This window comes from Muscardinus avellanarius (assembly GCF_963383645.1).
Source record: "Muscardinus avellanarius genome assembly, chromosome: 13".
In the NCBI taxonomy this organism is placed as follows: Eukaryota; Metazoa; Chordata; class Mammalia; order Rodentia; family Gliridae; genus Muscardinus; species Muscardinus avellanarius.
The window spans coordinates 897,386-924,695 of NC_137799.1; the positions used below are offsets into that span (position 1 = coordinate 897,386).

Consider the following 27,310-nt stretch of genomic DNA (forward strand, 5'->3'; position numbering starts at 1 on the left):
TCACACCACGGTGCTGACCGAGGGATCTGAGAGGTTGAGCGGGCCCGTGATATCAGTGGGATGGTACTGCTGCAAAATAGAAATACACAGACAAGGCGGCCCGTTAGCCCTGATGCCGGGGACACGCGCGGGGCCGGGACAGGGTGGACCGGCCAGCCGGCCGACCGGCGGGCGGGCAGGCGCGGCCTGGGGGAGGCTGGGGGTGCTCCTCCCCGACCCCGTCGTGCTCCGGGGCTCTGCGTGGGCCGGGCCGCTGTCCCGGGCGTCTGTCTGTCTGTCTGCGGGGGAGGGGCAGAGGAGGGCGGGCGGGGCGTCTCAGCTCTCCCTATGACGGGAACACAGCTGCAGCTGGCCCTCCTCCCTTTCAATAGCGCGTCGCGGCAGCACTGTGTCTTTTTGGTTTTGCAAAGCGCCGCGTCCACCCCCGGTGCTCTATAAATAAGAACCAAGAATCAATACCCGCTGGCCCGCGGCCGCCAGGGATCCCAGCCCTGAGCGCCCAGTGCCGCCCTGGCCCGGACGGCCACAGGACAGGGGCAGAGGATCTCAGCAGCGGGGACCGACCCCACCCCGCCCACAGGAGCCCCCGCCCACACCTCCCTCTGGACAGGTGCCCAGCCCCAGAGATAGGGGAGCTGGGCTGCCCACCCCCGCCCAGACCCCAGTGGCAGCGCCCTTGGTCAACACTGCAGGGCGGGCCAGCCCCAGAGGCCACCTGGCCCCGGAGGAGGTGTCCCTGGTGCCCAGGATTCCACGGGGCACGTCCCCACAAGGGCACCTGCAGGCAGGTCTCTGAGCTGCACCTGCATCAGCTCGGGGGCCCTGAAAGCAACCCACCGCTTGCACGACTGTTCTGCTCCCTCCGCCCCCTCCCTGCCCCTTTGCCCCCAAAGCACTGTCCTGTCTGCCAGGAGGTGCTCTCCCCCTCATCCCCGGGCTGCCCCAACCAGAGGTCCTCCGGGGGCCTGCTCTCCCCCACTTCCCCGTGCCCCTGGTGAGTCTGGCCCTGCCCTCCAGTACAGGGCCTGCCTGCTTGCCGGGCCTGCAGCCCTCCCGGAGCTTCAGCTGCTCCAGCCCTCGGACCCTCGCTGTGCCCTCCTCCTCCGTGTGCCTAGCCCTGCCCTCTGGGAGCTGGGCAGCCCTCCTGAGACGCCCTGATGGCTTCACCCGGGGACTTGGGTGCTCTGTGCCGAGTCCTGTCTGTGCCCTGGAGGTCTACCCCTCTTCCTGTGCATCGAGGAAGGGTGGTGGTCGCACATTTCGGTTCCTCTCTGAGGCAAAGCCGCTATGGGGTCCTGGTGCCCCACAGTGGGGGCCTTCCTGTGGCTGGGGTCAGATTAACTCCTGGAGCGTGAGGTGGCTGCGGGCTGAGGTCTATGCTGGCATTCTGGGCTGCCTCCAGCAAGGCTGGCTCCCTTGGGGGGCATCTGTTCTGAGTGTGCGTTTGCAGTGTGGTGTCACTCTGCCCAGCGGGGACACCGGGGTTCTGGCTCTGACCGCGGCCCCGTGGAGTGCCCGGCAGTCAGAGCAGAGACCCCCGTCAGCCTCCACTTCCCGAGCGTCCATGGGGAACCTCAGCGTCGCCCGGGCCCCGCAGGCCAGGGCGCCCGCTACCTGCTCTCAGACCCTGTGGGGGCTGCCGCTGTGCCAGCACTGCTCTGCTCAGCCCAGGTGGAACTACCCTCTGTTCCTACCCCCCTCCCCACCTAACAGTCCCCTGTAGCCGGGGCCAGTTCCAGCGCCAGGCCCCAGCCATCCACCCAGATGGACCCAGGCCCGGCCCCCAGCCCGGCCCACACAGAGACCACATGGAGGATGCGAGACGCATGGCTCTGGTGACAGGTGACACAGGTGTCTGGGGGGCGGGGCCCGTGGCCAGACAGACGGACGGGACGGGACAGCGAAGCCACCCCCCAGGGCACTGCGGGGCAGGAGTGCGGCCAGCAGGCCCCTCGGATGGGGGCAAGAAAAGCAGGACATCACAGAAGTGGTGCGGCCTCCTGGCGGGCCACCTGGCACAGGCCGCTCTGGCTCTGGGGCTGGGTGCCCCGCAGAGGCGGTGAGGCTGCCTGACTGACCGATGGCATGAGACGGTTTCCGGATGGTGTGCGGCCACGGCATGGGGGAGGGCGGGGAGACTAACGTGGAGACACACGGGGGAAGCCCGGGCCGGCGGGCGCTGGGAGAGGCCTGCAGCGCCCCAGGACTGGCCGGTGTGTGGGCAGAGGCCGACGCGGTGGGCTGGCTGGGGCAGAGGCACAGATGGCCGGGGTCAGAGGTGGGCAGAGGTGGGATGGTGAGGGAGAGGGAGACAGACATGGGGCGAGGAGGAGTCGGAGACGCGGGACTGGGGTGCTCTCCCCCTTACCGTGTCTTTGGAGGACCTACGTCTCTTGAAGCTGGAGGCCAGGGTGGAGGTGATAGCCCTAAATGTGGCTTTCTTTTTAGGGTCGGGCTCTGCTCTACCACTCTTTCTATCCTAAAATGAATATGTATAAGTGATTAGACGACTAGGGAGGCGGCCACACCTGCCTCGCCTGCCTCTCAGGGCGCTGCCCGGCCTGGCCGGCCGCGTGGCCCTCGCTCCTGCCTGCCTCCTGTGCTGGACAGACAGAGGACAGCGGTCTCTCAGGGCGGCCTCTTCTCCTGCCCCGGGCCTGACTTGGCTCGTCTGGGGCTGGCTCTCTTCCTGGGAGGTCCACGGCTCCTGGATGGCCCTGGTTACAGGCCTCCTGAGGAGGGAGCCCTCTGAGGACTGGAGGAGGCGCCCCTCGGCCATGCCAGGCCTTCTGTGCCGAGGCTGCCGACCCCAGGGGCACGTGTCAAGACTGAGGAAGGAGCCGAGGGGCCCGCGGCAGGTGTCGAGATGGAATTGGAGTGGTAGACAGAGGCCGCTCCCAGGATGCCTGAAGGCCAGTGTGTCCCTGTGCCCACCAGCAAGAGCAGTGTCCAGGTCCCCAGGGGACCTGTGGGGCCAAGAGCAGGAGCAGGCAGATGAGAGGTGGGGGCTCCAGCCGCCCCACCCCCACCGCCCGCCAGCCTCACCTGGGGACGCTGCTCCAGGAAGAAACCCAGAGAAAGAGAAGAGATGAGAGAACCAGAATGTAACCGCGGGGCGGGCCCGCGGCCCACCTGTCCGACTCCAGAGGCCTGCGGCATTCCTGCATGCAGCCTGCCCCTGCCGACACACATCCCCAGGGATTCAGCCTGGGGCGCCAGGAGGGGTGGGCCGGCCCCATTCGGATGGGAGTCACGGAGCAGAAGGACACAGCGGGAAAAGGGGTTCCCGAAGGGTGCCGGGGCTCGGGCGACGGAGGGCCAAGTGCATCTTGGACTCACATGCTACACGCAGGTGGGCCCTGTCTTACCCTGCCTGCTTGCCTTCCTATGGGATGGGTGCTGGCAGGTGACTCTGGAGACAGAGGGGCCAGGCGGAGGCTTGGAGCAGGGTGTGTGGCCTCCCTTGGCCAGCGTGGCAGCAGGCGGCCTCCTGCGGTGGCCCCTGCCAGTGCTGCCCCTGGCCATGGCTCCCAGCTCCAGTCCTGCCCACTGGAGCCAGAGCCAGCGCCGTAGCCTTCAGGAATGGAGGAGGGCCCTGGGCGCCAGGCCTCGGAGGGTGGCCTGCCCTACCTGCAGGTTCTTCCTCCACACGTTCACTGCGGCAAAGGCCAGCTGCATCTGCTTCCGCCTGGCATCCTTGTGCCGCTTGTAGGCGATCTCAATGAAAATCAGGAAGATCCCGGCCACGATGCCGCCAGCCACCAGCATGAAGACGCCTGCGCCGACCCCAGAGCCTCAGCTGCGGGCTGGGAGGCCGCGCCCACGAAGAACGCCCCCTTGGAGACCGCTCCCCAGCAGCGGCGCAGCCGAGCAGGAGGGGGGTGGGGTGCCCACCTGCCATGTTCTCGAAAGTGAGGGTCGCAGGGGCGTTGCTGCGCGAGTCGCATTCCTGGTATCGAACCCACGTCTTGTCCAGGTCTTCCATGAAGCCATTCTCATGGGACCTTGGATGCCAGCAGCCCGCTAGTGAGCCGTGGTGGAGGGGCGGGGTGGGGCGGGGCCGGGGGCGGGGCCGGGGCGGCGCTCTGATTGGGCACGGGAGTGGAGTGGGCGGTGCCCGGGCGCGGGCACGGGGAGGGCGCCCCTCGGGAGCGCAGCAGGTGTGGGGTCGCAGGGCGTGGGCCGACTCACTTGAGGATGGACAGGGAGACGTTCTGCTTCCAGGGGCTGTCCTTGCGCATGCCGATGCCGAAGCCCGAGCGGAAAAACAGCTCGCCCGTGGTCACCAGGTCGCACTTCTGCGACGCCTCGAACTCCAGCACCGCCGAGTCCCAGATGAAGGCGTGCAGCTTGCTGCGGGCGGCAGGGCGCGGTCACCGGGCGCGGGGCCTGGCCCTCCCGCCCGCCGGCCGCCGGCACCCACTTGTCGCGCACGGCCTGGATGGCCTCGGCGGCACTCTCGTAGTTGTGTTTCTCCATGTGCCGGTACATGGTGCTCAGCTCCACCTGGCGCCGGAAGTAGATGTCCACCGAGCTCTGCTTCACGGTGGCGTAGATGAACTTGTCCGAGGGGTTCCTTAGCTGCAGGGGCGGAGGGCGGGGCTCACGGCTGCTCCCCGGCCCCACCCGCGCCAGGCCCCCAGCCCGGCCGACCGCTGGTCCTCACCCGCGGGTCATTGATGCCTGTGATGCGCTCCTCCGGCCGGTCCAGCACCAGGAAGGCCGCCAGGTTGGCGGTGTAGGAGGCGACGATGATCATGGCGAAGCCGGCCCACACCATGCCCAGGATGCGCGCCGAGAAGCTTCGGGGGGCGCCTGTGGGTGAAGGCCCGCGTCAGCTCCGGGAGGGAGGGAGGGAGGGAGGAGCCCGCAGGGCCCGGGCACGGCCTCACCTTCCCCGATGCCGGAGTTGAGCAGGACGCCCCAGGAGAACCACATGGCCGAGGACAGGGTCAGCGCATCCTCCTCCTCCTCTTCGCTATTCACCTTGAACCGGCCGAAGGGGCTGCAGGGTGCAAAGGGCGGGCGGACGGGAGAGAGGGCGGGAGAGGCGGCGCCGCCCCGCCGCCCGGCCTGTCCACCCCGCCGGCGGGGGTGGGGGGGCGTCCGGGCCCCAGGGCGCGGCGCTCACCTGAAGCGGTCCAGCAGGTACAGCATCACGGCCACCACGTGCACCGACAGCCCCACCAGCAGCCACAGTGTGCTCTGGAAGGGCTGCATGAACGAGTCCAGCGTGCTCCGCGGGATCTCCTGCAGGGGCCAGGGGTCAGCGCCGCCGGGCCCGGCCCGCCCGCCCGGCCCGCCCCGTCGGGCTCCGGCCCACCTTCTTGACCAGGATGGTCAGGCCCTGGTACTTGAAGGGCTTGGAGAATTCGATGTACTGCGCGCGCTCGTTGTTGATGGTCAGCGGCGCCACAATCATGTCCGCCTGCCCGCTGAGCAGCTCGCCCATCATCCCGTTCCACTCCTTCTTGTTGCTGTTGTTCACCTGCGGGCGACAGAGCCCGTGTTTCCGTGGGCAGGGTCGACGCAGCCTCTGCGGCAGGACCGGCCCAGCGAACCCAGCACTGCACAGGAAAGGGGGTCTACGGCCACGGGCCCCGCCCACCCGGGCACACGCGGCCCCGCCCACCCGGGCACACGCGGCCCCGCCCACCCGGGCACGCGCGGCCCCGCCCACCCGGGCACACGCGGCCCCGCCCACACAGCCCCGCAGGCCCCGCCCTCGTACCCGCTCCTGCGTGCCGAATTTGCCGTCCGCCACCAGGTGCACCTCGTAGGTGAAGTTCATGGTCCGCGCCAGTTTGATGAGCAGGTCGATGCAGAAGCCATAGCAGCACTGGGGCACCGTGTGGCGCGCTGCGGGGCGAGGGGTGGAGGGGTCGCCGCGGGCTCCCGCTGGCCCCGCCGCCCCGGCCCTCCCGCCCGCCCGGCACTCACGGCTGCCCGGCGACGTGTCGTTGGGCCCGGTGCAGATGACCTTCTTGACCGGGTCGCCGTTGACCGTGAACTCCTCCTTGCACGTGCCATCGCTCAGCGTGGGCTTGACGTACACGAAGGGCTCCTGGTGGATCGTCACGATCTGGGGGAGGGGCCGGGCCTGGGTCACTGACCCTGCTGCGCCCAGGCACTGGCCTCTTCTCCGTGCGCAGCGCCCCTGCCCGCCAGCGCCAGCACCATCGGCCTGCCGCCCTCCAACAGACCCAGCACAGGCGTCCCGACGCCTGGCCACTGTTACACATGGCTCCCTCCCACAGGGCAGCCGTGGGGACGTCCAGTGTGTGCTGGGCACCTGCGCTGGCCGCTGGGGAAGGACAAGCTCCACATCCCAGCCAGAGCCCACCCACCTCCCTGAAGTGAGAGGACAGGTATGTTCCTGGAGACCCACAGGGGCCATCTGTCTCTCTTTCGGCTGTCCCTTCCTGGCCCTGTCTGCCCAGGCGCACAGGCGCTGGTACCAAGCCATCAGTCTTCCCCTCCTGTCTCTTCCCTTCTCCCTTGTTGGTGCTTGTGGGGGGGCATGTGTGCGCACACACGTGTGCATGTACTAGAAATTGGGCCCAGGGGTGTTCTACTTCAGGCTACACCCCCAGCCCTTTTTTAATTTTTTGTTTTGAAATAGGGTTTCACTAAATTGCTGAGGCTGGCCTCAAACCTGTAATCCTCCCGTCTCAGTCTTCCAGGTACTGGGATTATAGGTGTGTGCCACCATACCTGGTATTCCTCAGCCATTTTTGTTTTGAAACAGGGTTTCACTAAATTGCCAAGGGTCGCCGGGCGTGGCACACTCTTGTAATCCCCGCGCTTGGGAGGCGGAGACAGGAGGATGGCGGTGGTTCGAAGTCAGCCTCACTGGCTTAAGAGACCCTGTTTCCAAATAAAAATAGGTCTGGGAGTGTAGCCCGGAGGGAGAAGGGCGTCCAGGAACCCCAGTTCCTGCCATGGGTCTAGTTAAATTCTGAGACTGACCTTAAACCTGTGATCCTCCTGGCTCAGCCTCCCAAATACTGGGATTATAGATGTGCACCATTATGCCCAGTTCTTTTTTTTTTTTTTTTTTTTTTTTTTTGCGGTACTGGGGATGGAACGTACGGGCACTGTACCTCTGATGGAACCCAGGGGCATTGTACCTCTGAGCTACAGCCCCAGCCCTATTTTTTATTCTTTATTTTGAAACCGGGTCTCATTGAGTTGCAAAAGGCCTCTCTAAGTAGTTGAGGCTGTCCACGAGCTGCAGTCCTCCTGTTTCAGCCTCCCAAATGCTGGGAATACAAGCGTGTGCCACCATGCCTGGTTCCTTTTGTGTGGGGGGTACTGGGGATCGAACCCTCAGGCATTCTACCTCTGACCTACACCCCCAGCCCTATTTTATTCTTTTATTTGGAAACAAGGTCTCATTAAGTTGCAGAGGGCCTCACTAAGTTGCTAAGGCTGGATGCGAAACTGCGATCCTCCTGTCTCAGCCTCCCAAGCACTGGGATTACAGGCCTGCGCCACCACGCCCGGCCTCTGGTCTCTTTTTGAAGCTACCTCTTCGGCACAGGCTTCAGCTTCAGCTCTCTCCCCGCCTGTCCGTCAGAGCCCACGGTCCTGGGGAGGGAGGCATAGACAGCCTGGGGGTGAGCCTGTAGAGTGAGCTGCAGAAGAGCAGATGGGCAGCTGACGTTAGCACACTCCAGACACTGGACACTGCTGCAATTGTGCACACCTGTCATCCCGGTACACACTCAAGACACTGGAGCGGCCTGCTGCAATTGTGCACACCTGTCATCCCGGTACTTGTGAGGCTGAGACGGAGGGGCCAGATTCAGCAATTTAGGAAGACCCTGTTTCAAAATAAAAAAAACAAGCCAGGCCGGACGTGGTGGCGCACGCTTGTAATCCCCGCGCTTGGGAGGCAGAGACAGGAGGATCGCACAGGTTCGAAGCCAGCCGCGCGCGCTGGCTTAGGAGACCCTGTTTCCAAATAAAAATGTAAAAAGAGGTCTGGGAGTGTAGCCCGGAGGTAGAAGGGCTTCCAGGAACCCCATTACCACCAAAAAAAAAAAAAAAAAAAAAAAAAAAAACAAGCCAGGCATGGTGGCACACACCTGTAATCCAAGCACTTGGGAGGCTGAGACAGGAAGATCACAAGCTCAAGGACAGCCTCAGCTACTTAGCAAGACCTTCTTTCAAAATTAAAAGGCTGGGGGTGCAGCTTAGAGGTAGAATGCCCCCGGTTCAATATTCAGTACAAAAATTAATAATAATGATAAAATAAAAAGGGGCTGGGAATGTAGTACAGAGGTAGAATGCCTCTGGGTTCAAACCCCAGAACTACTACTACTACTACTAATACTACTACTACTACTACTACTAATAATAATAATAATAATAATAATTAGTGAGGCAAAGGCACAGTGGCACATGCTTGTAATCCCACTACTTAGGAGACCGAGACAGGAGGATTGCAGGTTGGAGGCCAGCCTCAGCAACTTTGCAAGACCTTCAGAAACTTAGACCCTGTTTCAAAATAAAAAAGAAGCCAGGTGTGATGGCATACATTTAGAATCCTGGTACTTGGGAGGCTGAGACAGGAGGATTGCAGGTTCGCGGCCAGCCTCATCTACTTAGTGAGGCCCTTTGCAACTCAGTGAGACTCTGTTTCAAAATAAAGAATGAAAAATAGAAGCCAGGGGTGGTGGCGCACGCTTGTAATCCCAGCATCTGGGAGGTTGAGACAGGAGGATCGCGGTTCGCGAACAGCCTCAGCTACTTAGTGAGGCCCTCCGCAACTCAGTGAGACCCTGTTTCAAAATAAAAAGGGCTGCAGGGCATGGTGGCGCACGTTGTAATCCCAGCATTCAGGAGGCTGAGACCGGAGGATCGCGGTTCGCGGACAGCCTCAGCTACTCAGTGAGGCCCTCTGCAACTCAGTGAGACCCGGTTTCAAAATAATGAATAAAAAATAGGGCAGGGGGTGTAGCTCGGAGGTCAAATGCCCCTGGGTTCTATCCCCAGACCCGCAAAAAAAAAAAAAAAAAAAAAAAAAAAAAAGCGGGGTATAGGTCAGTGGTAGAGGTTTACCTCACATGTATGAGGCCCTGGACTCAATCCACAGCAGCACACAAACAATTATAATCCCAGTACTTGGGAGGCTGAGACAGGAGGACTGCAGGTTCATGGCCAGCCTCAGCCTCACAGCCAGGTCCTCCACAACTTAGTGAGACCATGTTTATTTTATTTTTTATTATTATTATTTTTTGGTGGTACTGGGGTTCCTGGAGAACCCCCAGGCTACACTCCCAGACCTATTTTTATACTTTTTTATTTTGGAAACAGGGTCTCGTAAGCCAGCACGGCTGGCTTCGAACCTGCGCGATCCTCCTGTCTCCGCCTCCCAAGCGCGGGGATGACAAGCGTGCGCCGCCACGCCCGGCAAGAGCATATTTAAAAAAAAAAAAAAAAGCCAGGCCTAGTGGTGTAATGCCAGTACTTGGGAGGCTGAGACAGGAAGATCAAAGGTTGGAGGCCAGCCTCAGCAGCTCTTCAAGACCCTCAGAAACTTAGAGAGACCCTGTCTCAAAATAAAAGAATAAAAGAGAGCGAGGGGGTGTCGCTCAGAAGTAGAATGTCCCTATGTTCTATCCCGACCCCCCAAATAAAGCTAGGCTTGGTAGTTCACACCTGTAATCCCAGTACTTGGGAGGCTGAGACAGTGGAGCGTAGGTTTGAAACTTGGTAAGGCTCTCAGGAAAACTTTGTGAGCCCTTGTTTCCAAAGAAAAATAAAATAGGGCTGGGGTTGTAGCTCAAAGGTAGAATGTCCCTTGATACCACCCTCAGCATTCTACACACACACGCACGCACACGCACACTCACACTAGTGAGGCCAAGCCCGGCATGTAATCCGAGTACTCAGGAGGCTGAGACAGAAGGATCCCTAGTTCGAGGCCAGCTTCAGCAACTTGGTGAGGCTCTCAGCAAGTTAAGATATCAAAATAACAAATAAGCCGGGCGTGGGGGCGCACGCTGTAATCCCCGCATTTGGGAGGCGGAGCCAGGAGGATTGGGGTTCGTGGACAGCCTCAGCTCTTTAGTGAGGCCCTTTGCAACTCAGTGAGACTCTATTTCAAAATGAAGAATAAAAAATAGGGCTTGGGGTGTAGCTCGAAGGTAGAATGCCCCTGGGTTCCATCCGCAGTACCACAAAAAATAATAAATAAATAATATAATAAGGCTGTCAGTATAGTTTAGAGGTAGAATACCTTTGAGTTCACTCCCCGGTACCAAAACAAACAAAAAAAAGTGAAAAAATAAAAAGGAGCTGGGCGCAGTAGTGCACACCTGTCATCCCAGTACCTGGGAGGCTGAAACAGGAGGATCACAGGTTCCAGGCCAGCCTTAGCAACTTAGTGAGACCTTGTTTCAAAACAAAAAATAAATAATAAAAAATAAAATAGGGTTGGGGGTGTAGCTCAGCAAAACAAACAAACAAACAAAAAACAAAAACACCCCTGGGTTTAATCCCTACTACCACAAAAAGAAAAAGGGCTGAGGGTGTTCTTGGAGACAGAATGCCCTGGCTTCCATCTGCAGTATCTCGGGTGGAGCAGAAGCAGAGTGGCGAGTCACTTTCTGCACCTCGCAGCCTAGACGGCCCTCTGGTCCTCAGTGTTTTCACTGCTACTTTCAGACTTTCAAAGTGGAGTGCCTGGGCCGCGGGGGAGGCCACACTGCTGCTGGAATGGGTGGCACCCGGAGAGCAGAGGGCCGGTGTGACGGTGGGGCCTGGCCACGGGGGCTGCCTCCAGGCTTGTGCTGGGCTCAGAAGGCAGACCTTACTAAGAGGTACTTGTCAACGTCAGCACAGGAGAAGGGCGGGCGGGCACGGCGCTTCGGATCCTGCCTTTGGGCATCTTTGAGGCCTGTGGCACTGGTGTGGGTGTGGTATGGGTCAGCGTGGGGACTCTCAGAGCAGCACCGGGGGGACACGGGGCCATGGAGAAGCCCAAAGGGCAATGCAGCCAGAGCAAAGAGGGGATGCTACCAGGAAGGGGCCAGCCGGAGGAGGGGCTCCTGGAAGCCCCGGGGAGGTGGTCCACCTGAGGAATCGACAGAGGTGTGGAGAGCCGGGACGCAGGACAGCAAATGCTCGGGCCCCGGTCTGCACCGGGCACGGAGCCACCCCGCTGTGCCCTGCCCCGCCAGCTCTCCCCCAGACTTAGCCGGGACTGGGTCGGGCCAGGGTGCTGGAGAGCAACTGTTGGATGGGGGATCCCGCCATGCGCCAGACAGGCGGACGGCGGCCCCCTGCGGCAGGCGCCATCTCGCCCCCGCCGGCCTGAGCTGATGGGAGGACAGCCAGGGTGGGGCCCCCCACCTTTAGCCTGGTGGACATCTGGTACCCTCGGGGCTTCTCCGTCTCTCCTCCTGGCCAAATGATCTTCCTGTCGTTAGGGATGACCTGGGGGTGGGAGTATGAGATGGAGGGTGGCCACGCAGGGGTCTCGGCCCCAGGACCCTAAGGCCCCAGCCCCCACCCCCTCATGACCCCCACCTACGTGGGTGCCGTTGTAGACGCCCACTTGCACCAGCTTGCGGTTTTGCAGATTCATGATGCTATAGTTGGCGAATTTCCGGTCCCCATCCTCGTTGAACTCCACGCGGCCCGTCACTCCGTCTGCGTACTTGGAAGACATGAGCACCCTGGGAGGGGGCAGGGTTTGGGCCTATCAGGGAGGGTCCTTCTCCCTGGCCTCGAGCAGCCCAGGCCCCTCCTTCTGCCGCAATCCCGAGCAGACAGCAGGCCCTCATGCCAGCGACGGGCCAGTGCGCGTGTCTGTCCGTAGCAGATGGAGGCACGGCTAGGGGCCGGGGAGTGGCTGCTGGGTGCCAGGCCCTCTGTGTCGAGGGCCAGGACGTTTCATCCCCACAGTGGCCATCCCGGTTGATTTATTTTTATTTATTTATTTTGTGGGTCTGGGGATGAAACGCAGGGGCATTCTACCTTCGAACTGCACCCCAACCCTATTTTTTATCCTTTAATTAAGTAGCTGAGGCTATCCCCAATCCTCTGGTCTCAGCCTCCCAAATGCTGGGATTACAAGCGTGCACCACCACGCCTGGCTCTTTTTTTTTAATTTTTAAATTATTTTAACGCCGGACGTGGTGGTACACACTTGTAATCCCCGCGCTTGGGAGGCGGAGACAGGAGGATCGCGCTGGTTCGGAGCCAGCCTCGCTGGCTTAAGAGACTGTTTCCACATAAAAAGGTTAAAAAATAGGTCTGGGAGTGTAGCCCGTGGGAGTGTATACCGGAGGTAGAAGGGCTTCCAGGAACCCCAGTACCACCAAAAAATATATATTTTTTAAATTTATTTTTGCAGTACTGGGGATGGAACCCAGGGGCATTCTACCTTCGAACTATACCCCCAACCCTATTTTTTATTCTTTAATTTTGAAACAGGGTCTCACTAAGTACCGAGGCTGTCTGTGATCCTCCTGTCTCAGCCTCCCGAATGCCGGGATTACAAGCATGCGCCACTATGCCTGGCACCATCCTGGTTTTGTACAGAAGGAGACATAAACCCAGGAGGATGCCAGGCCCCACTGGCAGCGAGTGGGGAGCTGGCAGGGGACCCTACGCACCACAGCGGCCTGGCCCTGCGGGCACACCTGCGTCTTACTCTTTGAGCCGACGTGGGGTGCACACCCGGGCATTGCTCAGCCTGGGCACCCCAGGCCCTGGCCCGGTGTCCAGGGTGCTGGTGCTGGCCCTGCGGCCTTCCTCGGCCTCCTAGCAGGTGCAGCCAGGGCCGCCCACCTCTTGAAGAGCGGCCCGGTCTTCCAGATGTTGGTGTTGCCCACGCAGCCCCGCGGCGGGTCGGTGATATTCTCTTTCTCCAGCAGCTCGTGCACGGCCTGCGCCACCACGCCCACGGCGTCGCTGATGTGCGCCGACTCGTTCTTGCCGTTGATGAGCTGCAGCCCGATGACGCCTGCGGGGGGAGCAGGCTCGAGCGCGCCCCGGCCCGCGCCCGCCCCCCGGGCCCCGCACTCACCGTCGGGCGCGTAGCGCAGCGCGTTCCCCGAGATCTCGCGCTCCCCCACCAGCCACACGTACCCCGAGCCGGTCATGTTGAGCATCGCGGCCGCGCGGTACACGGTGGCGGCGTCGTCCTCGCTGTGGGGCAGACGGGGCTGACGCCAGGACCCGCCTCCCGCCCGCGCGGGCCATGGACGACCCAGGCCTGCCGCTCCCTCTGTCCTTGGGGAAGGCCACCTGCTGGCTGGCCGGTCGGGAGGCCCGAGCGCTGGGCACTGGTCTAAGTGCTGCGAATGGGTATCTAACTGCTCCTAACCTCCCCATGGGACACAGTCGTACCCCCCCTGCACCTGGAGGGAAGCCTCGGCACCCAAGTGGTGGCCCTGAGCTGTCCCACCGAGAGCCTGTGATCCTGCGCCTTCCTGGACAAGCCCGCGAAATGGGCCCTGCAGGTTCAAACGTGTGGGAGGAGGGCTGGGGAGTCTTCCCGGTTGGTGCGCCCTGGGGACCAGCACCCCGAGGCGGTCCTGAGCATCCTGCGAGGCTGCTGCTGGTGGAGGAGGGCTGCTCTGCTGGGTCTGTGTCCCCCGCCGCCCAGGGTGCGGGGCAGAGCACAGGCGAGCCCCACCTTGCAGGCCTGGCGGGCACAAGGCGCTAGAGACCCTCCCAGGGCGGGGCCTCCCTGTCCTTGGCAGCACCGAGCCCAGGGCCGGCCGCAGTGCCTTCCCCTGCTCCCGGCAGGCCCTTCCCCAGCGCAGCCAGGTCGCAGACCCAGTGCTCACTCTGTGACCCTCAGCCCTCTGAGGGGCTGCCTGCAGTCAATCAAGGATGAGCCAGGAGACCCTGGGCCCCAGGGTGCTCTAGGCAGAGGTGTTGGTGGGCAGCAGCCGCACAGCGCTGCGTTCTGGGCAGTGCCCACACACCCTGGCGTGAACACCTGGCCCAGCGCGCCAAGCTCCGCAGCGTGCCCGGCAGCACGCGGGCCGGGCTGCGGCACGCCTCAGGTCAGCTGTGCCCGGCAGCGACAGAGCCTGCCTTCTGCACAAACTCAGACATGTCGTTTGATGGGCTGATTGAGATCAGTCAAACAGTTTAGACAAAAGCCTGACCAGCCCTCAGACCTCATCAGACCATCTTATGGAGACCACTGATAGCAATAAAGGCAGTTAGGGGAAATAGAAATGGAAAAATTAGATAGAAGATCAGTCAAAAACTAAGATTGGCTTAAAGGGCTCTCTCTGCAAACTGGTCTCAACAGCCTTCATGAGCTGAATCGGGCGTTGTGGCGAATGCCTGTCACATCGGGACTTGGAAGGTTAAAGCAGGAGGCTCGCAGGTTTGAGGCCAGCCTCAGCAACTTAAGTGAGACTCCAGCAACGGAGACCTTGTTTCAAAAATAGAAATACAAGCTGGGTGTGGTGACCTCTGCTCACAGGGATTGGGAGGCTGAGACAGAAGTGTCACAGACTTGAGGACGGTCTCAGCAAGTAGGAGACTCTTCTTCTTTTTCTTTTTTTCTTTTTTTTTTGGTGGTTCTGGGGATGAAGCAGGGTCTCACTAAGTTGCAGAGGACCTACGTAGCTGAGGCTGGCTTCAAACCTGCGATCCTCCTGTCTCAGCCTCCCAAGTACTGGGATCACAAGCATGTGCTACCATGCCCAGCTGAGACCTTGTTTCAAAACCAAACCAAACTAAAAAAGGGCCGGAAGGGTATCCTGGAGATAGAATGGCCCTGGGTTTAATTCCCAGTACCACAAAAATAAATAAAGGAGCTGGGAATTGGGATGTCGCTCAGTGGTCGAGCACTTAGCGAGCCCGGCCAAGGTCTGGGGATCAGTACTCTGCACCAGACCGCCAAACACGGGGGAGCAGGTGCAAGGGCCACGGAGGTCTGTGTCTCCTGCTGCGTGGGCTCGCCTCCTTGTGCCCCAGGGGCTGGGAGTGCCGGGCTGCCCAGCCCCCCGTCCAGTGGGGCTTTGACCTTCCTGTCCCACGGAGCCCAGACTGAGAAGAGGGGTCCTGCCCAGTCCTGACAGCCAGAAAGATGTGAATACACCCAGAGAGGGGTACGTGGTGTGAAGCCAAGATGCTGGGTGTTTGTGTGCAGGGTATGCACATGTATGGAGTATGGCACGCACGCAGTAGTGGCATGCGTGCAAATGCACGATTACATGTGTGCATGCATGTTCATGTGTGTGCTGTGTATGTAGGTGTGAATTCTGTGGGTGCCTTGTATAAATGTGTGTGGTGTCAACAGTGGCACACCTGTATGTGCATGTTGCCTGTGTGCCCGTGCCTGTGTGTGATACTTTGTGAGCATGTATGTGGATATGTGGATGTGTGTGCATCATATGAGTGGTGTGATGTGGTACGTGCATGTGTGTGCCTGTGCACATGTGCATGGGTGTGACGTGGCACGGTTCGTGTGTGTGTGCCTGTGTGTACCTGAGGAGGCCCCGTTTCCCAGGCGGGCCTTTCTCTCAGAGCCACTCCTGGGGAGCTGTTCTTACCCTGGGGCCTAGCAGTGCCGAGTGGGCCTCTCAGCCTGTGTCCAGCTGGGTCCCTACGATTGCAGCGGGCGGCCCAGGGACCCGAGCCATAGGGAAGACAGTGGGGTGTCCGCCCCACTGCCGGGACCTTGGCTGGGTGGGGTCCTGCGGATTGGTTTTGTTTTTGTTTGGTACTGGGAATTGAACCAAGAGCATTCCATCTCTGAGCTACATCCCACCCCCCCCCTTTTATTGTAGTACTCAGAGGTGGGTGGTTTTTTTGTGTGTGTGGTACTAGGGATTGAACTTGGGGGCATTCTACCTCTGAGCTATACCCCAGCCCTATTTTTTTATTCTTTATTTTGAAACAAGGTCTCACTGAGTTGCAAAGGGCCTCACTAAGTAGCTGAGGCTGTCCACAAACCTGGATCCTCCTGTCTTAGCCTCCCTAATTTTGGGATTACAAGCGTGTGCACCACGCCTGGCTCAGTGGTGCATTACTTATTTATTTATTTATTTTGAAACAGGGTCTTACTAAGTTGATGAGCGTCTCACAAAATTGTTGAGATTGGCCTCAAAACTGCAATCCTCTTATCTCAGCCTCCCTGGTACTGGGATTCCAGGTGTATACCACCATGCCCAGCCTGTGGGTCAGTTTTACATATGGTTCACTGATCTGTTTGATTACCCCAGTTACAATGTGTCATCAAGATGTCTATCTTGGTGTAATCTTGTCCATTGCAAAGGTGCCTAAAGGGTGAATGGGTGTATTTTGGGGTAATGGGTTCCTTGAGTTGACCTGCCCAGGATGAACAAACCTGCTTGATAGCTGCCATCTGCCCAAACACCCAACCTTTCATTCATATATTCTCCCCCCCTCTCGTGCATATGGGGGTGCAGGTACTGGTGATTGAACCCAGGGGCATTCTATCTCTGAGCTACACCCCCAGCCCTATTTAATTTTTTCTTTGAAACAGGGTCTCACTAAGTTTCAGAGGCTGGCCTTGAACCTGCGACCCTTCTGTCTCAACCTCCCAAACAAGGGCTACAAGCGTGTACCACCCTGGCTCCAACCATTCTTTAATCCCACCGCATCCACAAGATGTGCCTCCAGCCCTAGGATGAGCGAGGGAAGTGTAACCCAACCGCGCATAGGAGGGTTCGGCGGAGCTTCCCTGGGCGGGGCTTCCCTGGACAGGGCGGAGCTTCCCTGGGCGGGGCTTCCCTGGACAGGGCGGAGCTTCCCTGGGCGGGGCTTCCCTGGACAGGGCGGAGCTTCCCTGGGCGGGGCTTCCCTGGGCTGGGCGGGGCTTCCCTGGGCGGGGCTTCCCTGGGCTGGGCGGGGCTTGCTCTGGGCTGGGCTTTTTTCCCAGACTGGGAGGTGCTTAGCCTAGGTTGGGCAGGGCTTATTCTTGTTTGGTACTGGGGATTGAACACAGGGGCATTCTACCTGAGCTACACACCTAGTCCTATTTTATTTTTTATTTGGAACGAGGGTCCCGCTAAATTGCTGAGGCTGGTTTTGAACTTCCGTCCTCCTGTCTTAGCCTCCCAAGTACCGGGATTACAAATGTGCACCAGCAGCTGGTTTAGGGCTTACTTTGGATGGGGCTTCTCCTGGGCTGGACAGAGTTTTTCCTGGGCCTGGGCCTGGGCTTTCCCTGGGCGGGCCTTGCTGAGAGAGGCTTTCCCTGGTCTCAGCTTGCCTTGGGTGGGGCTTGCTGTGTGCGTGGGGTGGGGGGCTATATCCCTGGGCAGGGCCTTCCTAGGCCAGGCAGTCTTTCTGGGCTTTCTTTGGAAGGGGCCTTGGGCTGGGAGGGCTTAGTCTGGGTGGGGCTGTGCACCTGGGCAGGGCTTCCACTGGGCTGGCTCCAGAGGGTCTATCCGGCCAGCCTTGCCCCCAGCGGGCTTCCGCAGCACTTCCACCTGGCCTTGGCACGCCTTTCCTCCTCGCCCTGGAAGCCCCAGGCCGCCCTGAAATGCTCACTCTGACGGACTCGGGACTCCAGGGTGTGGGTTTGCCCCCGAGGTGCGGTGGGGCGCACCACCGCAGGGGCAGGTGAGGCCTGGTGCGGCCCCCAGACTGCCCTCTGGGTCGCACCCGCCCTGGAGCCGGGCTGACTCCGCCCTGCAGTCTCTGGACAGGGAGCCCCTGCCTGTGCCAGAGGGTTTGCCAACCGAATCTCACAGACACCTATCCTGTGACTGTGCAGGTGGCCTTTCCAGCCCGTAGGACACAGGCGTGGGGTGAGTTTTCTGTTCACTCCATGGGCCCTGCAGAGCTTGCAGGTTGGGGCAGGCAGAGGGGTGGGTGGACCAGGGCTGCGCGGCCCTTCCCTGCTCCTGTGACCCAGACTCCCTTCCCAGGAGACAGTGCAAGTAGATTGCCCGTGGGCCTGCCCCGAGGCTGGGTGTGGCCAGGCCCTGGCTTTCACAGCGAGGCCCCAGGGGCGCTGTCCTGAGGGCAGGGTCCTCCATCTCCCCCCCAGCCCAGCTCAGGGCCCTGCAGAACTGGAAGGGGGCAGGAGGCTGGGCGGATGGGGGGTGCGGGCCGGCCAGGTGGCGGGGTTCGCAATGTGGGGAGCGGCGCAGCCGGTCTCACCTGGCAGAGAGGATGATGACCCTGGCCTCCAGTTCCCGCGCCTCCATCAGCAGGGCCGTCACATTCTTGGTCCCAGGGTCGAACTGGAGCACCTTCTCGGCCTGCGGTGTGAGCAGGAGTGTTAGCCGGCAGCGGGGGCGGGGACAGAGCGCCTCAGGGGCAAGTCGGGCCGCAGCGCTAGGAACCCCGGCGGCTCGGCTGGCCGCGGTGGCCTGCACCTGGCCTGCACCGCCACCGCCTGCCTTGCTCCTGTCCTGTCCTCTGCGGGCCTGCCTCGCGGGTCCTTCTTCAGCCGCTTGCTCTCCTGCGCTGCCTGCTCTGCCTGCTCTCTCTCGCTCTCTCTCTCTCGCTCTCTCTCTCTCTTTCTCGTCCTCATCTTTGCACTGAGCATGCAGACTGAAGTGGCCGAGACTCCGAAAGAGACGTGCAGCGGACGGGAAATGAAAAATAGTTTTGGAATGCAAGGGGCGGAGACGGGCCGGCTTGTCCAAAGCACAGAGCCCCTCAGCTCGCGCCTGCTTCCTCAGGCCTCTGCAGGACCTGCCGACCCCTCGCGGCCAGGTGGCCAGGCTCTCTCCCAGGGTTCCTCGAGGAAACCTGGGTGTCCCGGAGATCGCATGCACTTCCCAGAGAGCAGCTCCTCCTGCGCCATGCCTGCCTCGAGCACCGGGCGGGGTCACAGCGCTGCCGTGGGCACCCACGCCCACACCTGCCCTCTCCTGCCTGCCTGCTGCAGCCTCACGACCTGGCTGTCCTGGCCGCGCAGGCCGGACGGCGGCTAGTCGGTGGGTGGCGTGCACGTCCATGCATATATACCTTGGGTCCGCGCTTGTTGTCATAGGACAGTTGGTCGAGGTTTTCATAGTTCCTTTTTTTACTCTGATGAATAATGTGCACAGAGAAAATATGCAGACACAGAAGAAGATTATAAACGGTTGAAATGACGGCGCCAGAGCAATCACACCACCTCCTCGGCGTCTGCAGAGGGCACGGGCCTGGAGCTCGCAAACACTGAGGCCGGGCGGGCGGGCTCTCGGGACTGTCACTCTGAGGAGGGAGGCCCTGTCCGCGGCCACCCTCGGGCCCACCTGCCACCCTCCCCTCGCGCCTGCCGTGGGGCCCGGGCCTGCCCCACGTCCCTCCCGCGCCCCGCTGTCCTCCCTCCGTCTCGCTGTCCTCTCACTAACTGGTGTGTCCACCTGCCGGCCCATGATTGCACCTGAGTGACAGGGTGTGTGCACGCGTGTGTGCTCACAGGCGACATGTGTCCATGGGTACCCTCAGGGGAGTATTAGTGTAGAAGAGCCTTTGGCAGCAGAGAGCGTGTGTGTGTGTGTGTGTGTGTGTGTGTGTGTGTGTACCAGGACAAGCAGGCACATGGAGGATGTGTGTGCAGGATGAGCGGGCACATGGAGGATTGTGTGCCTGTGTGTACCTGTGTGTGCAAGGATGAACAGGCATGTGGAGGTGGATGATGCACTCATGTGCCTGTGTGTGCAGATGAGCGGGCACGTGGAGGATGCACACGTGTGTGTGTGTGTGTGCGCCAGGATGAGGGCACACAGAGAATGCACTTGTGTGTGTGTGTGCAGATGAGCGGGCACATGGAGGATGCACACGTGTGTGTGCCTGTGTGTGCAGGATGAGCAGGCACATGGAGAATGCACTCGTGTGTGTGTGCAGGATGAGCGGGCACGTGGAGGATGCACGCGTGTGTGTGCGTGTGTGTGCAGATGAGCGGGCACGTGGAGGATGTGCTTATGTGTGTGTGCCCGTGTGTGTGCAGGATGAGCGGGCACATGGAGTATGCACTCATGTGCCTGTGTGTACCTGTGTGTGCAAGGATGAACAGGCATGTGGAGGTGGAGGATGCACTCATGTGCCTGTGTGTGCAGATGAGCGGGCACACAGAGAATGCACTCGTGTGTGTGTGTGTGTGCAAAGATGAGCGGGCACATGGAGATGCACTCGTGTGTGTGTGCAAAGATGAGCGGGCACACAGAGAATGCACTCGTGTGTGTGTGCAGGATGAGCGGGCACGTGGAGGATGTGCTTGTGTGTGTGTGCCTGTATGTGCAGGATGAGGGCACACGGAGAATGCACTCGTGTGTGTGTGCAGGATGAGCGGGCACGTGGAGGATGCACGCGTGTGTGTCTGAGTGCAGGTGAGATCTGAGTCTCCAGGAGGTGTGGTGTGCCTCGGCCATGTCTGGGGAGAGACGGGGCTTGTGAGCGCACCAGCAGGATACGCGTGCAGGAGTGTGGCGGAGGGTGGGCGTGCTAGGAGAGGAGGTGGGCGCTGGAGGGGACTCTGTCTCCGCGCTCACAGCCAGCCTCCCGCCCTCACGCCCCACACTGGGGTCCTGCCTCTGCTCTCGCCGACCTGAGCCTCCGCCTCCTCCCGGGGCCTGGCTGCCCTGCGGGGCCCAGGGCGGGTGCTAAGTGTGGCGAAGCCACCTTGGACCTCGACTTCGCAGAGTGAACGTGCTCCCCACCCCTGCTGGCCACTGACCCCTTCCCCTGGACGCTAGCCTCTCCCCTGGACGCTAGCCCCTCCCCCGGGACGCTAGCCTCTCCCCCGGCCGCTGACCCCTCCCTCTGGCGGGTGGCCCCTCCCCACCTGGCTCCTCCCTCCTGCCTGCCGCGGGAGGCGCCGGCTGGCTCCGAGTGCCCGGGCTCTGGGACTGGCTGAGGGCGGCCCTGACCAGTAACTCCTCAGGCTGGCCTTGGCGTGGGCAAGGAGGGAGCGGAGGTCGCTTGGACCCCCGGAAATCCTGGCTCTGATCTTTGGCAGCCTCACAGAAGAGGGGCATCTAATTGGTTCTGGAGGCATGTGGAGCCCGCCCGTGGTGGAGGGAGGGAGGAGGGGTCCCGTGGGGGGCGGCCCGGGCTGGGCGCAGAGGTCAGTAGTGGACAGGGCCTTGCCGAGGACCCAGGCGAGCCGGGAGGCGGGCCTCTGCTAGGAAGGAAGGGCACCAGGTGCTCTGGGCAGGGCGTGGCGGGCGCCCACTGGGCAGCCCCGGCCGGGCGGGCGGGGTGTTTGCGGAGCTCCAGGTGGTCCAGCCCTCGCCCCGCAGGGACTGACGCGAAGGAGATTTCGACTAATGGCAAAAGCACGTGAAATGAGCCGAGGACAGGCCGGGCGGGCGCCGCCAGACGCGTGGTGCTGAGCATGCAGGATGGAGAGAGAGTGTCCACAGAGCCACAGACAGGCGGCCGCCTGCTCCTGCGCCGCGGCCGCTCACCTTGGACTCGCGCTCCTCCAGCAGCGTCTCCAGCCGCTTCTGCGCCGCGCGGCCCTCGTGGTCGTCGCTGACCAGCAGGATGACGTGGTTCCAGCTGTACACGCGCATCATCTCGAACCACACGCTCGACTGGTGGGAGTAGGGCGGCACGGTGCGCAGGAAGCTCAGGTGGATGCTCTGCGGGGGAAAGGGGGCTGAGCGGACCCCGCCGCACCTGCCCCGCACGGCGGGGGACACCCCCACCCCAACACTGCCCCAGCTGTCCTCACGCCACAGGGCTGCGTCCTGACCCCGGGACACGGTCCCACCTGCCCGCAGGCCTGTGGGGACCCGACCTGACCCCGGGACACCGTCTCCACCTGCCCGCAGGCCTGTGGGGACCCGACCTGACCCCGGGACACCGTCTCCACCTGCCCGCAGGCCTGTGGGGACCCGACCTGACCCCGGGACACCGTCTCCACCTGCCCGCAGGCCTGTGGGGACCCGACCTGACCCCGGGACACGGTCCCACCTGCCCGCAGGCCTGTGGGGACCTGACCTGACCCCGGGACACCGTCTCCACCTGCCCGCAGGCCTGTGGGGACCCGACCTGACCCCGGGACACGGTCCCACCTGCCTGCAGGCCTGTGGGGACCCGACCTGACCCCGGGACACGGTCCCACCTGCCCGCAGGCCTGTGGGGACCCGACCTGACCCCGGGACACCGTCTCCACCTGCCCGCAGGCCTGTGGGGACCTGACCTGACCCCGGGACACCGTCTCCACCTGCCCGCAGGCCTGTGGGGACCCGACCTGACCCCGGGACACGGTCCCACCTGCCCGCAGGCCTGTGGGGACCCGACCTGACCCCGGGACACCGTCTCCACCTACCCGCAGGCCTGTGGGGACCCGACCTGACCCCGGGACACCGTCTCCACCTGCCCGCAGGCCTGTGGGGACCCGACCTGACCCCGGGACACCGTCTCCACCTGCCCGCAGGCCTGTGGGGACCCGACCTGACCCCGGGACACGGTCCCACCTGCCCGCAGGCCTGTGGGGACCCGACCTGACCCCGGGACACGGTCCCACCTGCCCGCAGGCCTGTGGGGACCCGACCTGACCCCGGGACACCGTCTCCACCTGCCCGCAGGCCTGTGGGGACCCGACCTGACCCCGGGACACGGTCCCACCTGCCCGCAGGCCTGTGGGGACCCGACCTGACCCCGGGACACGGTCCCACCTGCCCGCAGGCCTGTGGGGACCCGACCTGACCCCGGGACACGGTCCCACCTGCCCGCAGGCCTGTGGGGACCCGACCTGACCCGGGGACCCATTTCCCTGTCCTCAGGACCGCTGAAGGAGTGGTGCAGGGAGGGAGCCGGCGAGAGTCCCTTCCCGCGCCCAGTGAGGCGGCCTGGGCGCAGCGGTACCGGTGCCTCAGCCCGTAGCCTCCTGCGCCTCAGGGGCAGCCGTCGGCCCTCTGCTGGCCGTTCCCCTCTGGGCCCTCCTGCAGGACCCCCACTCTGGCCCACGGAGACCCTTTCCTTTCTCCTGATCTGGGCTGGCTGGGCTCTCTCCACCTAAAGGCAGTTTGTTTTCTTTCCTTTTTTGGGGGGGTCTAGGGATTAAAACCCAGGGGTCTCCACCTCCGAGCTTCGGCCACAGCACCCCCTTTTTGTCCTGGGAATTGAAGCAGGTGAGTTCTGCCTCGGAGCTACACCCTGTCTTATTTTCTTTCCTTCTTTTGATACAGTATCCCACTAGGTTGCTGAGGCTGGCCTCAAACCTGCAATTCTCCTCTCAGACTTCCAAGTACTAGGGTTACAGGCATGCATCACCATGTCCAGCTCCTCCAGCCTTTTTTTTTTTTTTTTTGGTGGTACTGGGGTTCCTGGAAACCCTTCTCCGGGCTACACTCCCAGACCTATTTTTTATATTTTTATTTGGAAACAAGGTCTCTTAAGTCAGTGAGGCTGGCTTCAAACCAGCGTGATCCTCTTGTCTCTGCCTCACAAGCGCAGGGATTACAAGCGTGCGCCACCACGCCTGGCGATTTTTTTAAATTTTTAATTTAGAAGCCGGGCGCGGTGGCGCACGCTTGTCATCCCAGCATTCGGGAGGCCGAGACCTGGAGGATCGTGGTTCGCGGACAGCCTCAGCTACTTAGGCCCTCTGCAACTCAGTGAGATACGGTTTCAAAATAAAGAATAAAAAGTAGGGCAGGGGGGTGTAGCTCGGAGGTCAAGTGCCCCTGGGTTCCATCCCTAGATCCGCAAAAAAAAAAAATAATAATAATTTTTTTTTAATTTAGTATTTGGCACTGGACAGTAAATCCAGGGAAATTTTACCTCTGAGATATACCCTCAGCCCTTTTTACTTATTATTTTAAATGTTGAAGCGGAGTCTGAGCTGAGCATGGTGGCGCACGCTTGTAATCCCAGTACTTGGGAGGCTGAGACAGGAGGATCGCAGGTTCGAGGCCAGCCTCAGGTACTTAGGCCCTCCGCAAGTTGGTGAGACCTTGTTTCAAAATAAAGAATAAAAAACAGGGCTGGGGGTGTAGCTCAGATGTAGAATGCCCCTGGGTTCCATCCCCAGTACCACAAATTATTATTATTATTTTAAAATCAATAATAAAAATAGGGCTGGGGGTATATCTCAGAGGTAAAATGTTCCTGGGTTTAATCCCCAGTACTGTAATAAAAAAGAAACAGTCTGGCTGAGTTGCTGAGGGTCCTGCTCATTTGGGGAGGCTGGCCTTGAACCTGGGATCCTCCTGTCTTAGCCTCCCAAGTACTGAGAGTGCATCACCAGGCCCAGCACTGAAAGCAACTTTGTCCAGAACTGTAGGCTCCAGCAGGAAGAACTGGGAGAGGACAGGGCGCCCCAGAATCCGGCCCATAGCCGGTCTCGGCACTCTGACTCAGTGCAGGACCAGCCGATGTCCCCTGGCAGGCGGGCCTCACTTTGACTCCGGGCCTGTGGGGCGATGCGATACCTCTTGGGGTATCGCCGACTGTTCCTCTGTGGGTGCTCCCAGAATGTGGCCGACTGAGGGCTACATGTGCCTCTCTGGGCTGCAGTTCTCTGCAAAACCAGCTGGCGGCCCTCTGCTCCTCCAGCCACTGCACCAGCACTGGCAGAGGCCTCTCCAGCCCCTCCCCAGGCACAGAGCCGCTGTGAGCTGCCTGGGCCACCGCCTGGCAGCCGCCTCCCAGCACACCCTGCGGTGCACAGGACTGGGGCTGCAGCCTCTTGCTACCTCCGGCCCCTCTCCCACCCAGGCCCAACGCCCCCTGCCATGCCCTCTCCTACCCCAGAGGCGATGTTGTTGGTACCTGTTCCCGGCAGCAGGTCGTGTGTATGTGTGTGTGTGTGTGTGTGTGTGTGTGTGTGTGTGACCTGTGGGCAGCTGTGTGTGTGTGTGTGTGTGTGTGTGCCTATTGTGCAAGGGTCCTTCGAGAGTGCACATGATTGTGCTCTGTGTACATGGGTTCAGGTTGCATGTGGAAGTGGGTATGTGTAAGGGGTGCGTGCGAGTGCATGAGCCAGACGCGGAGTGCAGGGCTGCGCATGAGTTCTGCGGTGCACTGGGCCTGCGTGTGGGTGGCGCGCAGGGCCTGAGGCACGTGTGGTGCATGTGAGTACGTGTGAGCGTGGAGGGCTGGATGCTCCTTTAGATGCTCCTTTAGGGTCTGGGTGCCTTGCCCTGTCCTGACCCAGTGTCCGGGTCAGCCTCCTGGGACCCAGGCTGACCCAGGTAAAGAAGCGGGCTGGGGCCAGCCTGTGGCCAGGCTTACCTTGTCTGAGTAGATGGACATGCGGGTGGTCAGCCCCAGGACAGGGATGCGGTAGAAGCCAGCCGTGTAGGAGACGGGAGTGGGAGTAAAGTGGTCATTGGGAGTAGGTGGGTGGCTAACCAGGATAGCGTAGACCTGTGGACACAGGAGACAGGGTCAGCTCGGTGGACTGGCTGGGCCCGGTGACGGGGAGCCCCTGGAGGCAGCAGGGCTGGGCCGTGCGGGGGGTACACTTGGACCCGCTCAGCTTGCCCCTCGCCTGTGCACTGCTGGCTGGGGCCCCAGGGCTGCCGAGGCCTGTCCTGTGGTTCCCCTGGGTCTGCATGCCCCCCCTTCCCCAATAGGGGTGCACCGCGGAGGCTGGCGAGCTGATGTTGACACCTGGTTCACCCACTGAACCTTCCCTGAGTCAGAGGTGGGTGGGAGCCGGGGCCCAGGCAGGCAGCCCCGGGGGTCCTCATGGAGCCGTGGGGGAGGCCAGCCGGGGGCTGTCACGGGGGTCCTGGCCCTTTTCTAGCATCCCCAGGGGTTGGACAGAAGACAACACAAAATGAGGCCCAGTCCTGGCTTCGAGGCTGCCCTCGTCCTCGGGCCAGTCTGAGGCCATTGGCTGAGCTCTGTGAAGTGGACGTCCCGTCTCGCAGCCCCTGCCCGGGTGCAGGCAGGACGCCGCAGCCCGGTGCCTCCCTCACTCTGAGGGGCACGTGTCCATTGTTTCTGTGGTGGGCTCTGGAGACAGGTCCCACCAGGCTCCAGGCGCAGGGCAGGCTGCCGTGCCAGCCCACGCGGTCGGGTGAGGGCTGCTGTGCTAACGGTGCCTGGCGCGGAGGGCACACACCGTGACTGACAGCCACTGTCACCTCTGCTCCTGCCACAGCGGCTCTGAGGAGCCGCGCCCACCCGCAGGCCCCAAGGCTGCACCTCCACAGCACGGTCCCTCGCAGACCAGGTGACGGAAGCCACCGGCCACGGGTCTGCCTCCCCAGTCCCAACCCATGGGGACCTGCGCTGGGGGTGGCTTCCGAGGTGAGGGGGAGATCTGAGCAGAACTCCGCAGAGCCTCTGCATTGGGGGCCTTTGGACCAGTCCTCCCTCCCCTGGAGGTGTCTGGCGAATAGAGGCAGGTCGGTGTTTGCATGAGCCTGCATGTGCGTGTGCATACGTGTGCAGCCCTGCAGGCATTCAGGAGCATCTGTGGATATGCATGTGAGCACACATGTATGTATCATATGCCCACGTCTCTGCTTGCCCATGTAGAAGCACACGTACTTATGGGTGCCTGGGCATGCCAAACGCATGTCCACAGATGTGCGGGGGCGTGCGTGTGAGCCGTGCGACTCCCTGGCAACGCGGAGGTGCACCCGTGTGCGTGTGACGTGCGTGTGCCTGGGCGTGGTGCGCCCGCCTCGCACCACAGGGCTGCACTGCAGTCTTCTCAGGCTGCAGGGGAATTGGGCAGGCAGCTCGCCCAGGGGCGGACAGCTCCGCAGGCAGGATCTGGGAGGCCGTCCGCCCCCGCGCGAGCACCCGGCGGGCGCCGACAGCTCGGGCTCCCGGCCTCTCACATGCGCAGATCCCACCCCACCCCAGGAGGCACCCACACCTGGGCCACTTCCATCTCAGGCCTGGGAAGGGGGGAAGGGGAGGGAGGGAGTAGGGGAGAACGCAGGGGCAGAAACAAAGATGGCCCCAGACCCCGTCCTGCGGGGAGCCCTGGCGGCGCCCCTGCCCCTGCGCCCGCGCCCGCGCCCGCCCCGCCTGCGCGCGGAGCCCCTGGGGGAAGACGGGGACCGGCCTCCCGGGGGGGCTGGCATTCCGGGGACGGGGGTGGGGGCGGGCACCTGGCTGGAGATGAGGTCCTCGCACACCGACAGGGCCATTTGGATGGCGTTGGGCTTGTGGGTGACGGAGGTGGCGTTGAGCTGGATCTTCCAGGAGCCGTGCCGCTTGTTGGCCTGGTTCACCGCCTCGCGGAACATCTGCTCGTGCTTGCGGGTGCTCAGCACGGCGCCGATGTTGACGATCTTGGGGTCGCAGGCGGCGCGGGCGAAGGAGCAGGAGAAGAGCAGGGCGAGGGTCAGCAGGTGCATGGTGCTCATGGGCTCCGGCCGGCGGCCTGGCTGCGGGCTCGGCTCCGGGATGCCCGCGGGCGCCTGCGGTGCTGCCCGCC

General features: G+C 61.9%; 1 protein-coding gene across 1 annotated transcript; it reads right to left on the reverse strand.

The window, feature by feature from the left end:
• Window positions 1-27,239, reverse strand: GRIN1 (glutamate ionotropic receptor NMDA type subunit 1; the record flags this gene model as incomplete). The annotated part of the gene is made up of 21 exons (XM_080709459.1): window positions 1-69; window positions 2,369-2,479; window positions 3,631-3,776; window positions 3,895-4,004; window positions 4,192-4,353; window positions 4,424-4,581; window positions 4,667-4,815; window positions 4,893-5,005; window positions 5,132-5,250; window positions 5,324-5,488; window positions 5,732-5,859; window positions 5,941-6,082; window positions 11,362-11,445; window positions 11,543-11,687; window positions 12,805-12,979; window positions 13,043-13,164; window positions 18,118-18,218; window positions 18,934-18,996; window positions 21,363-21,539; window positions 25,141-25,275; window positions 26,982-27,239. 21 exons carry the CDS (start codon window positions 27,237-27,239, stop codon window positions 1-3), a joined length of 2,832 nt encoding a protein of 943 aa, XP_080565585.1.
• Between the last annotated feature and the right edge of the window lie 71 nt (window positions 27,240-27,310).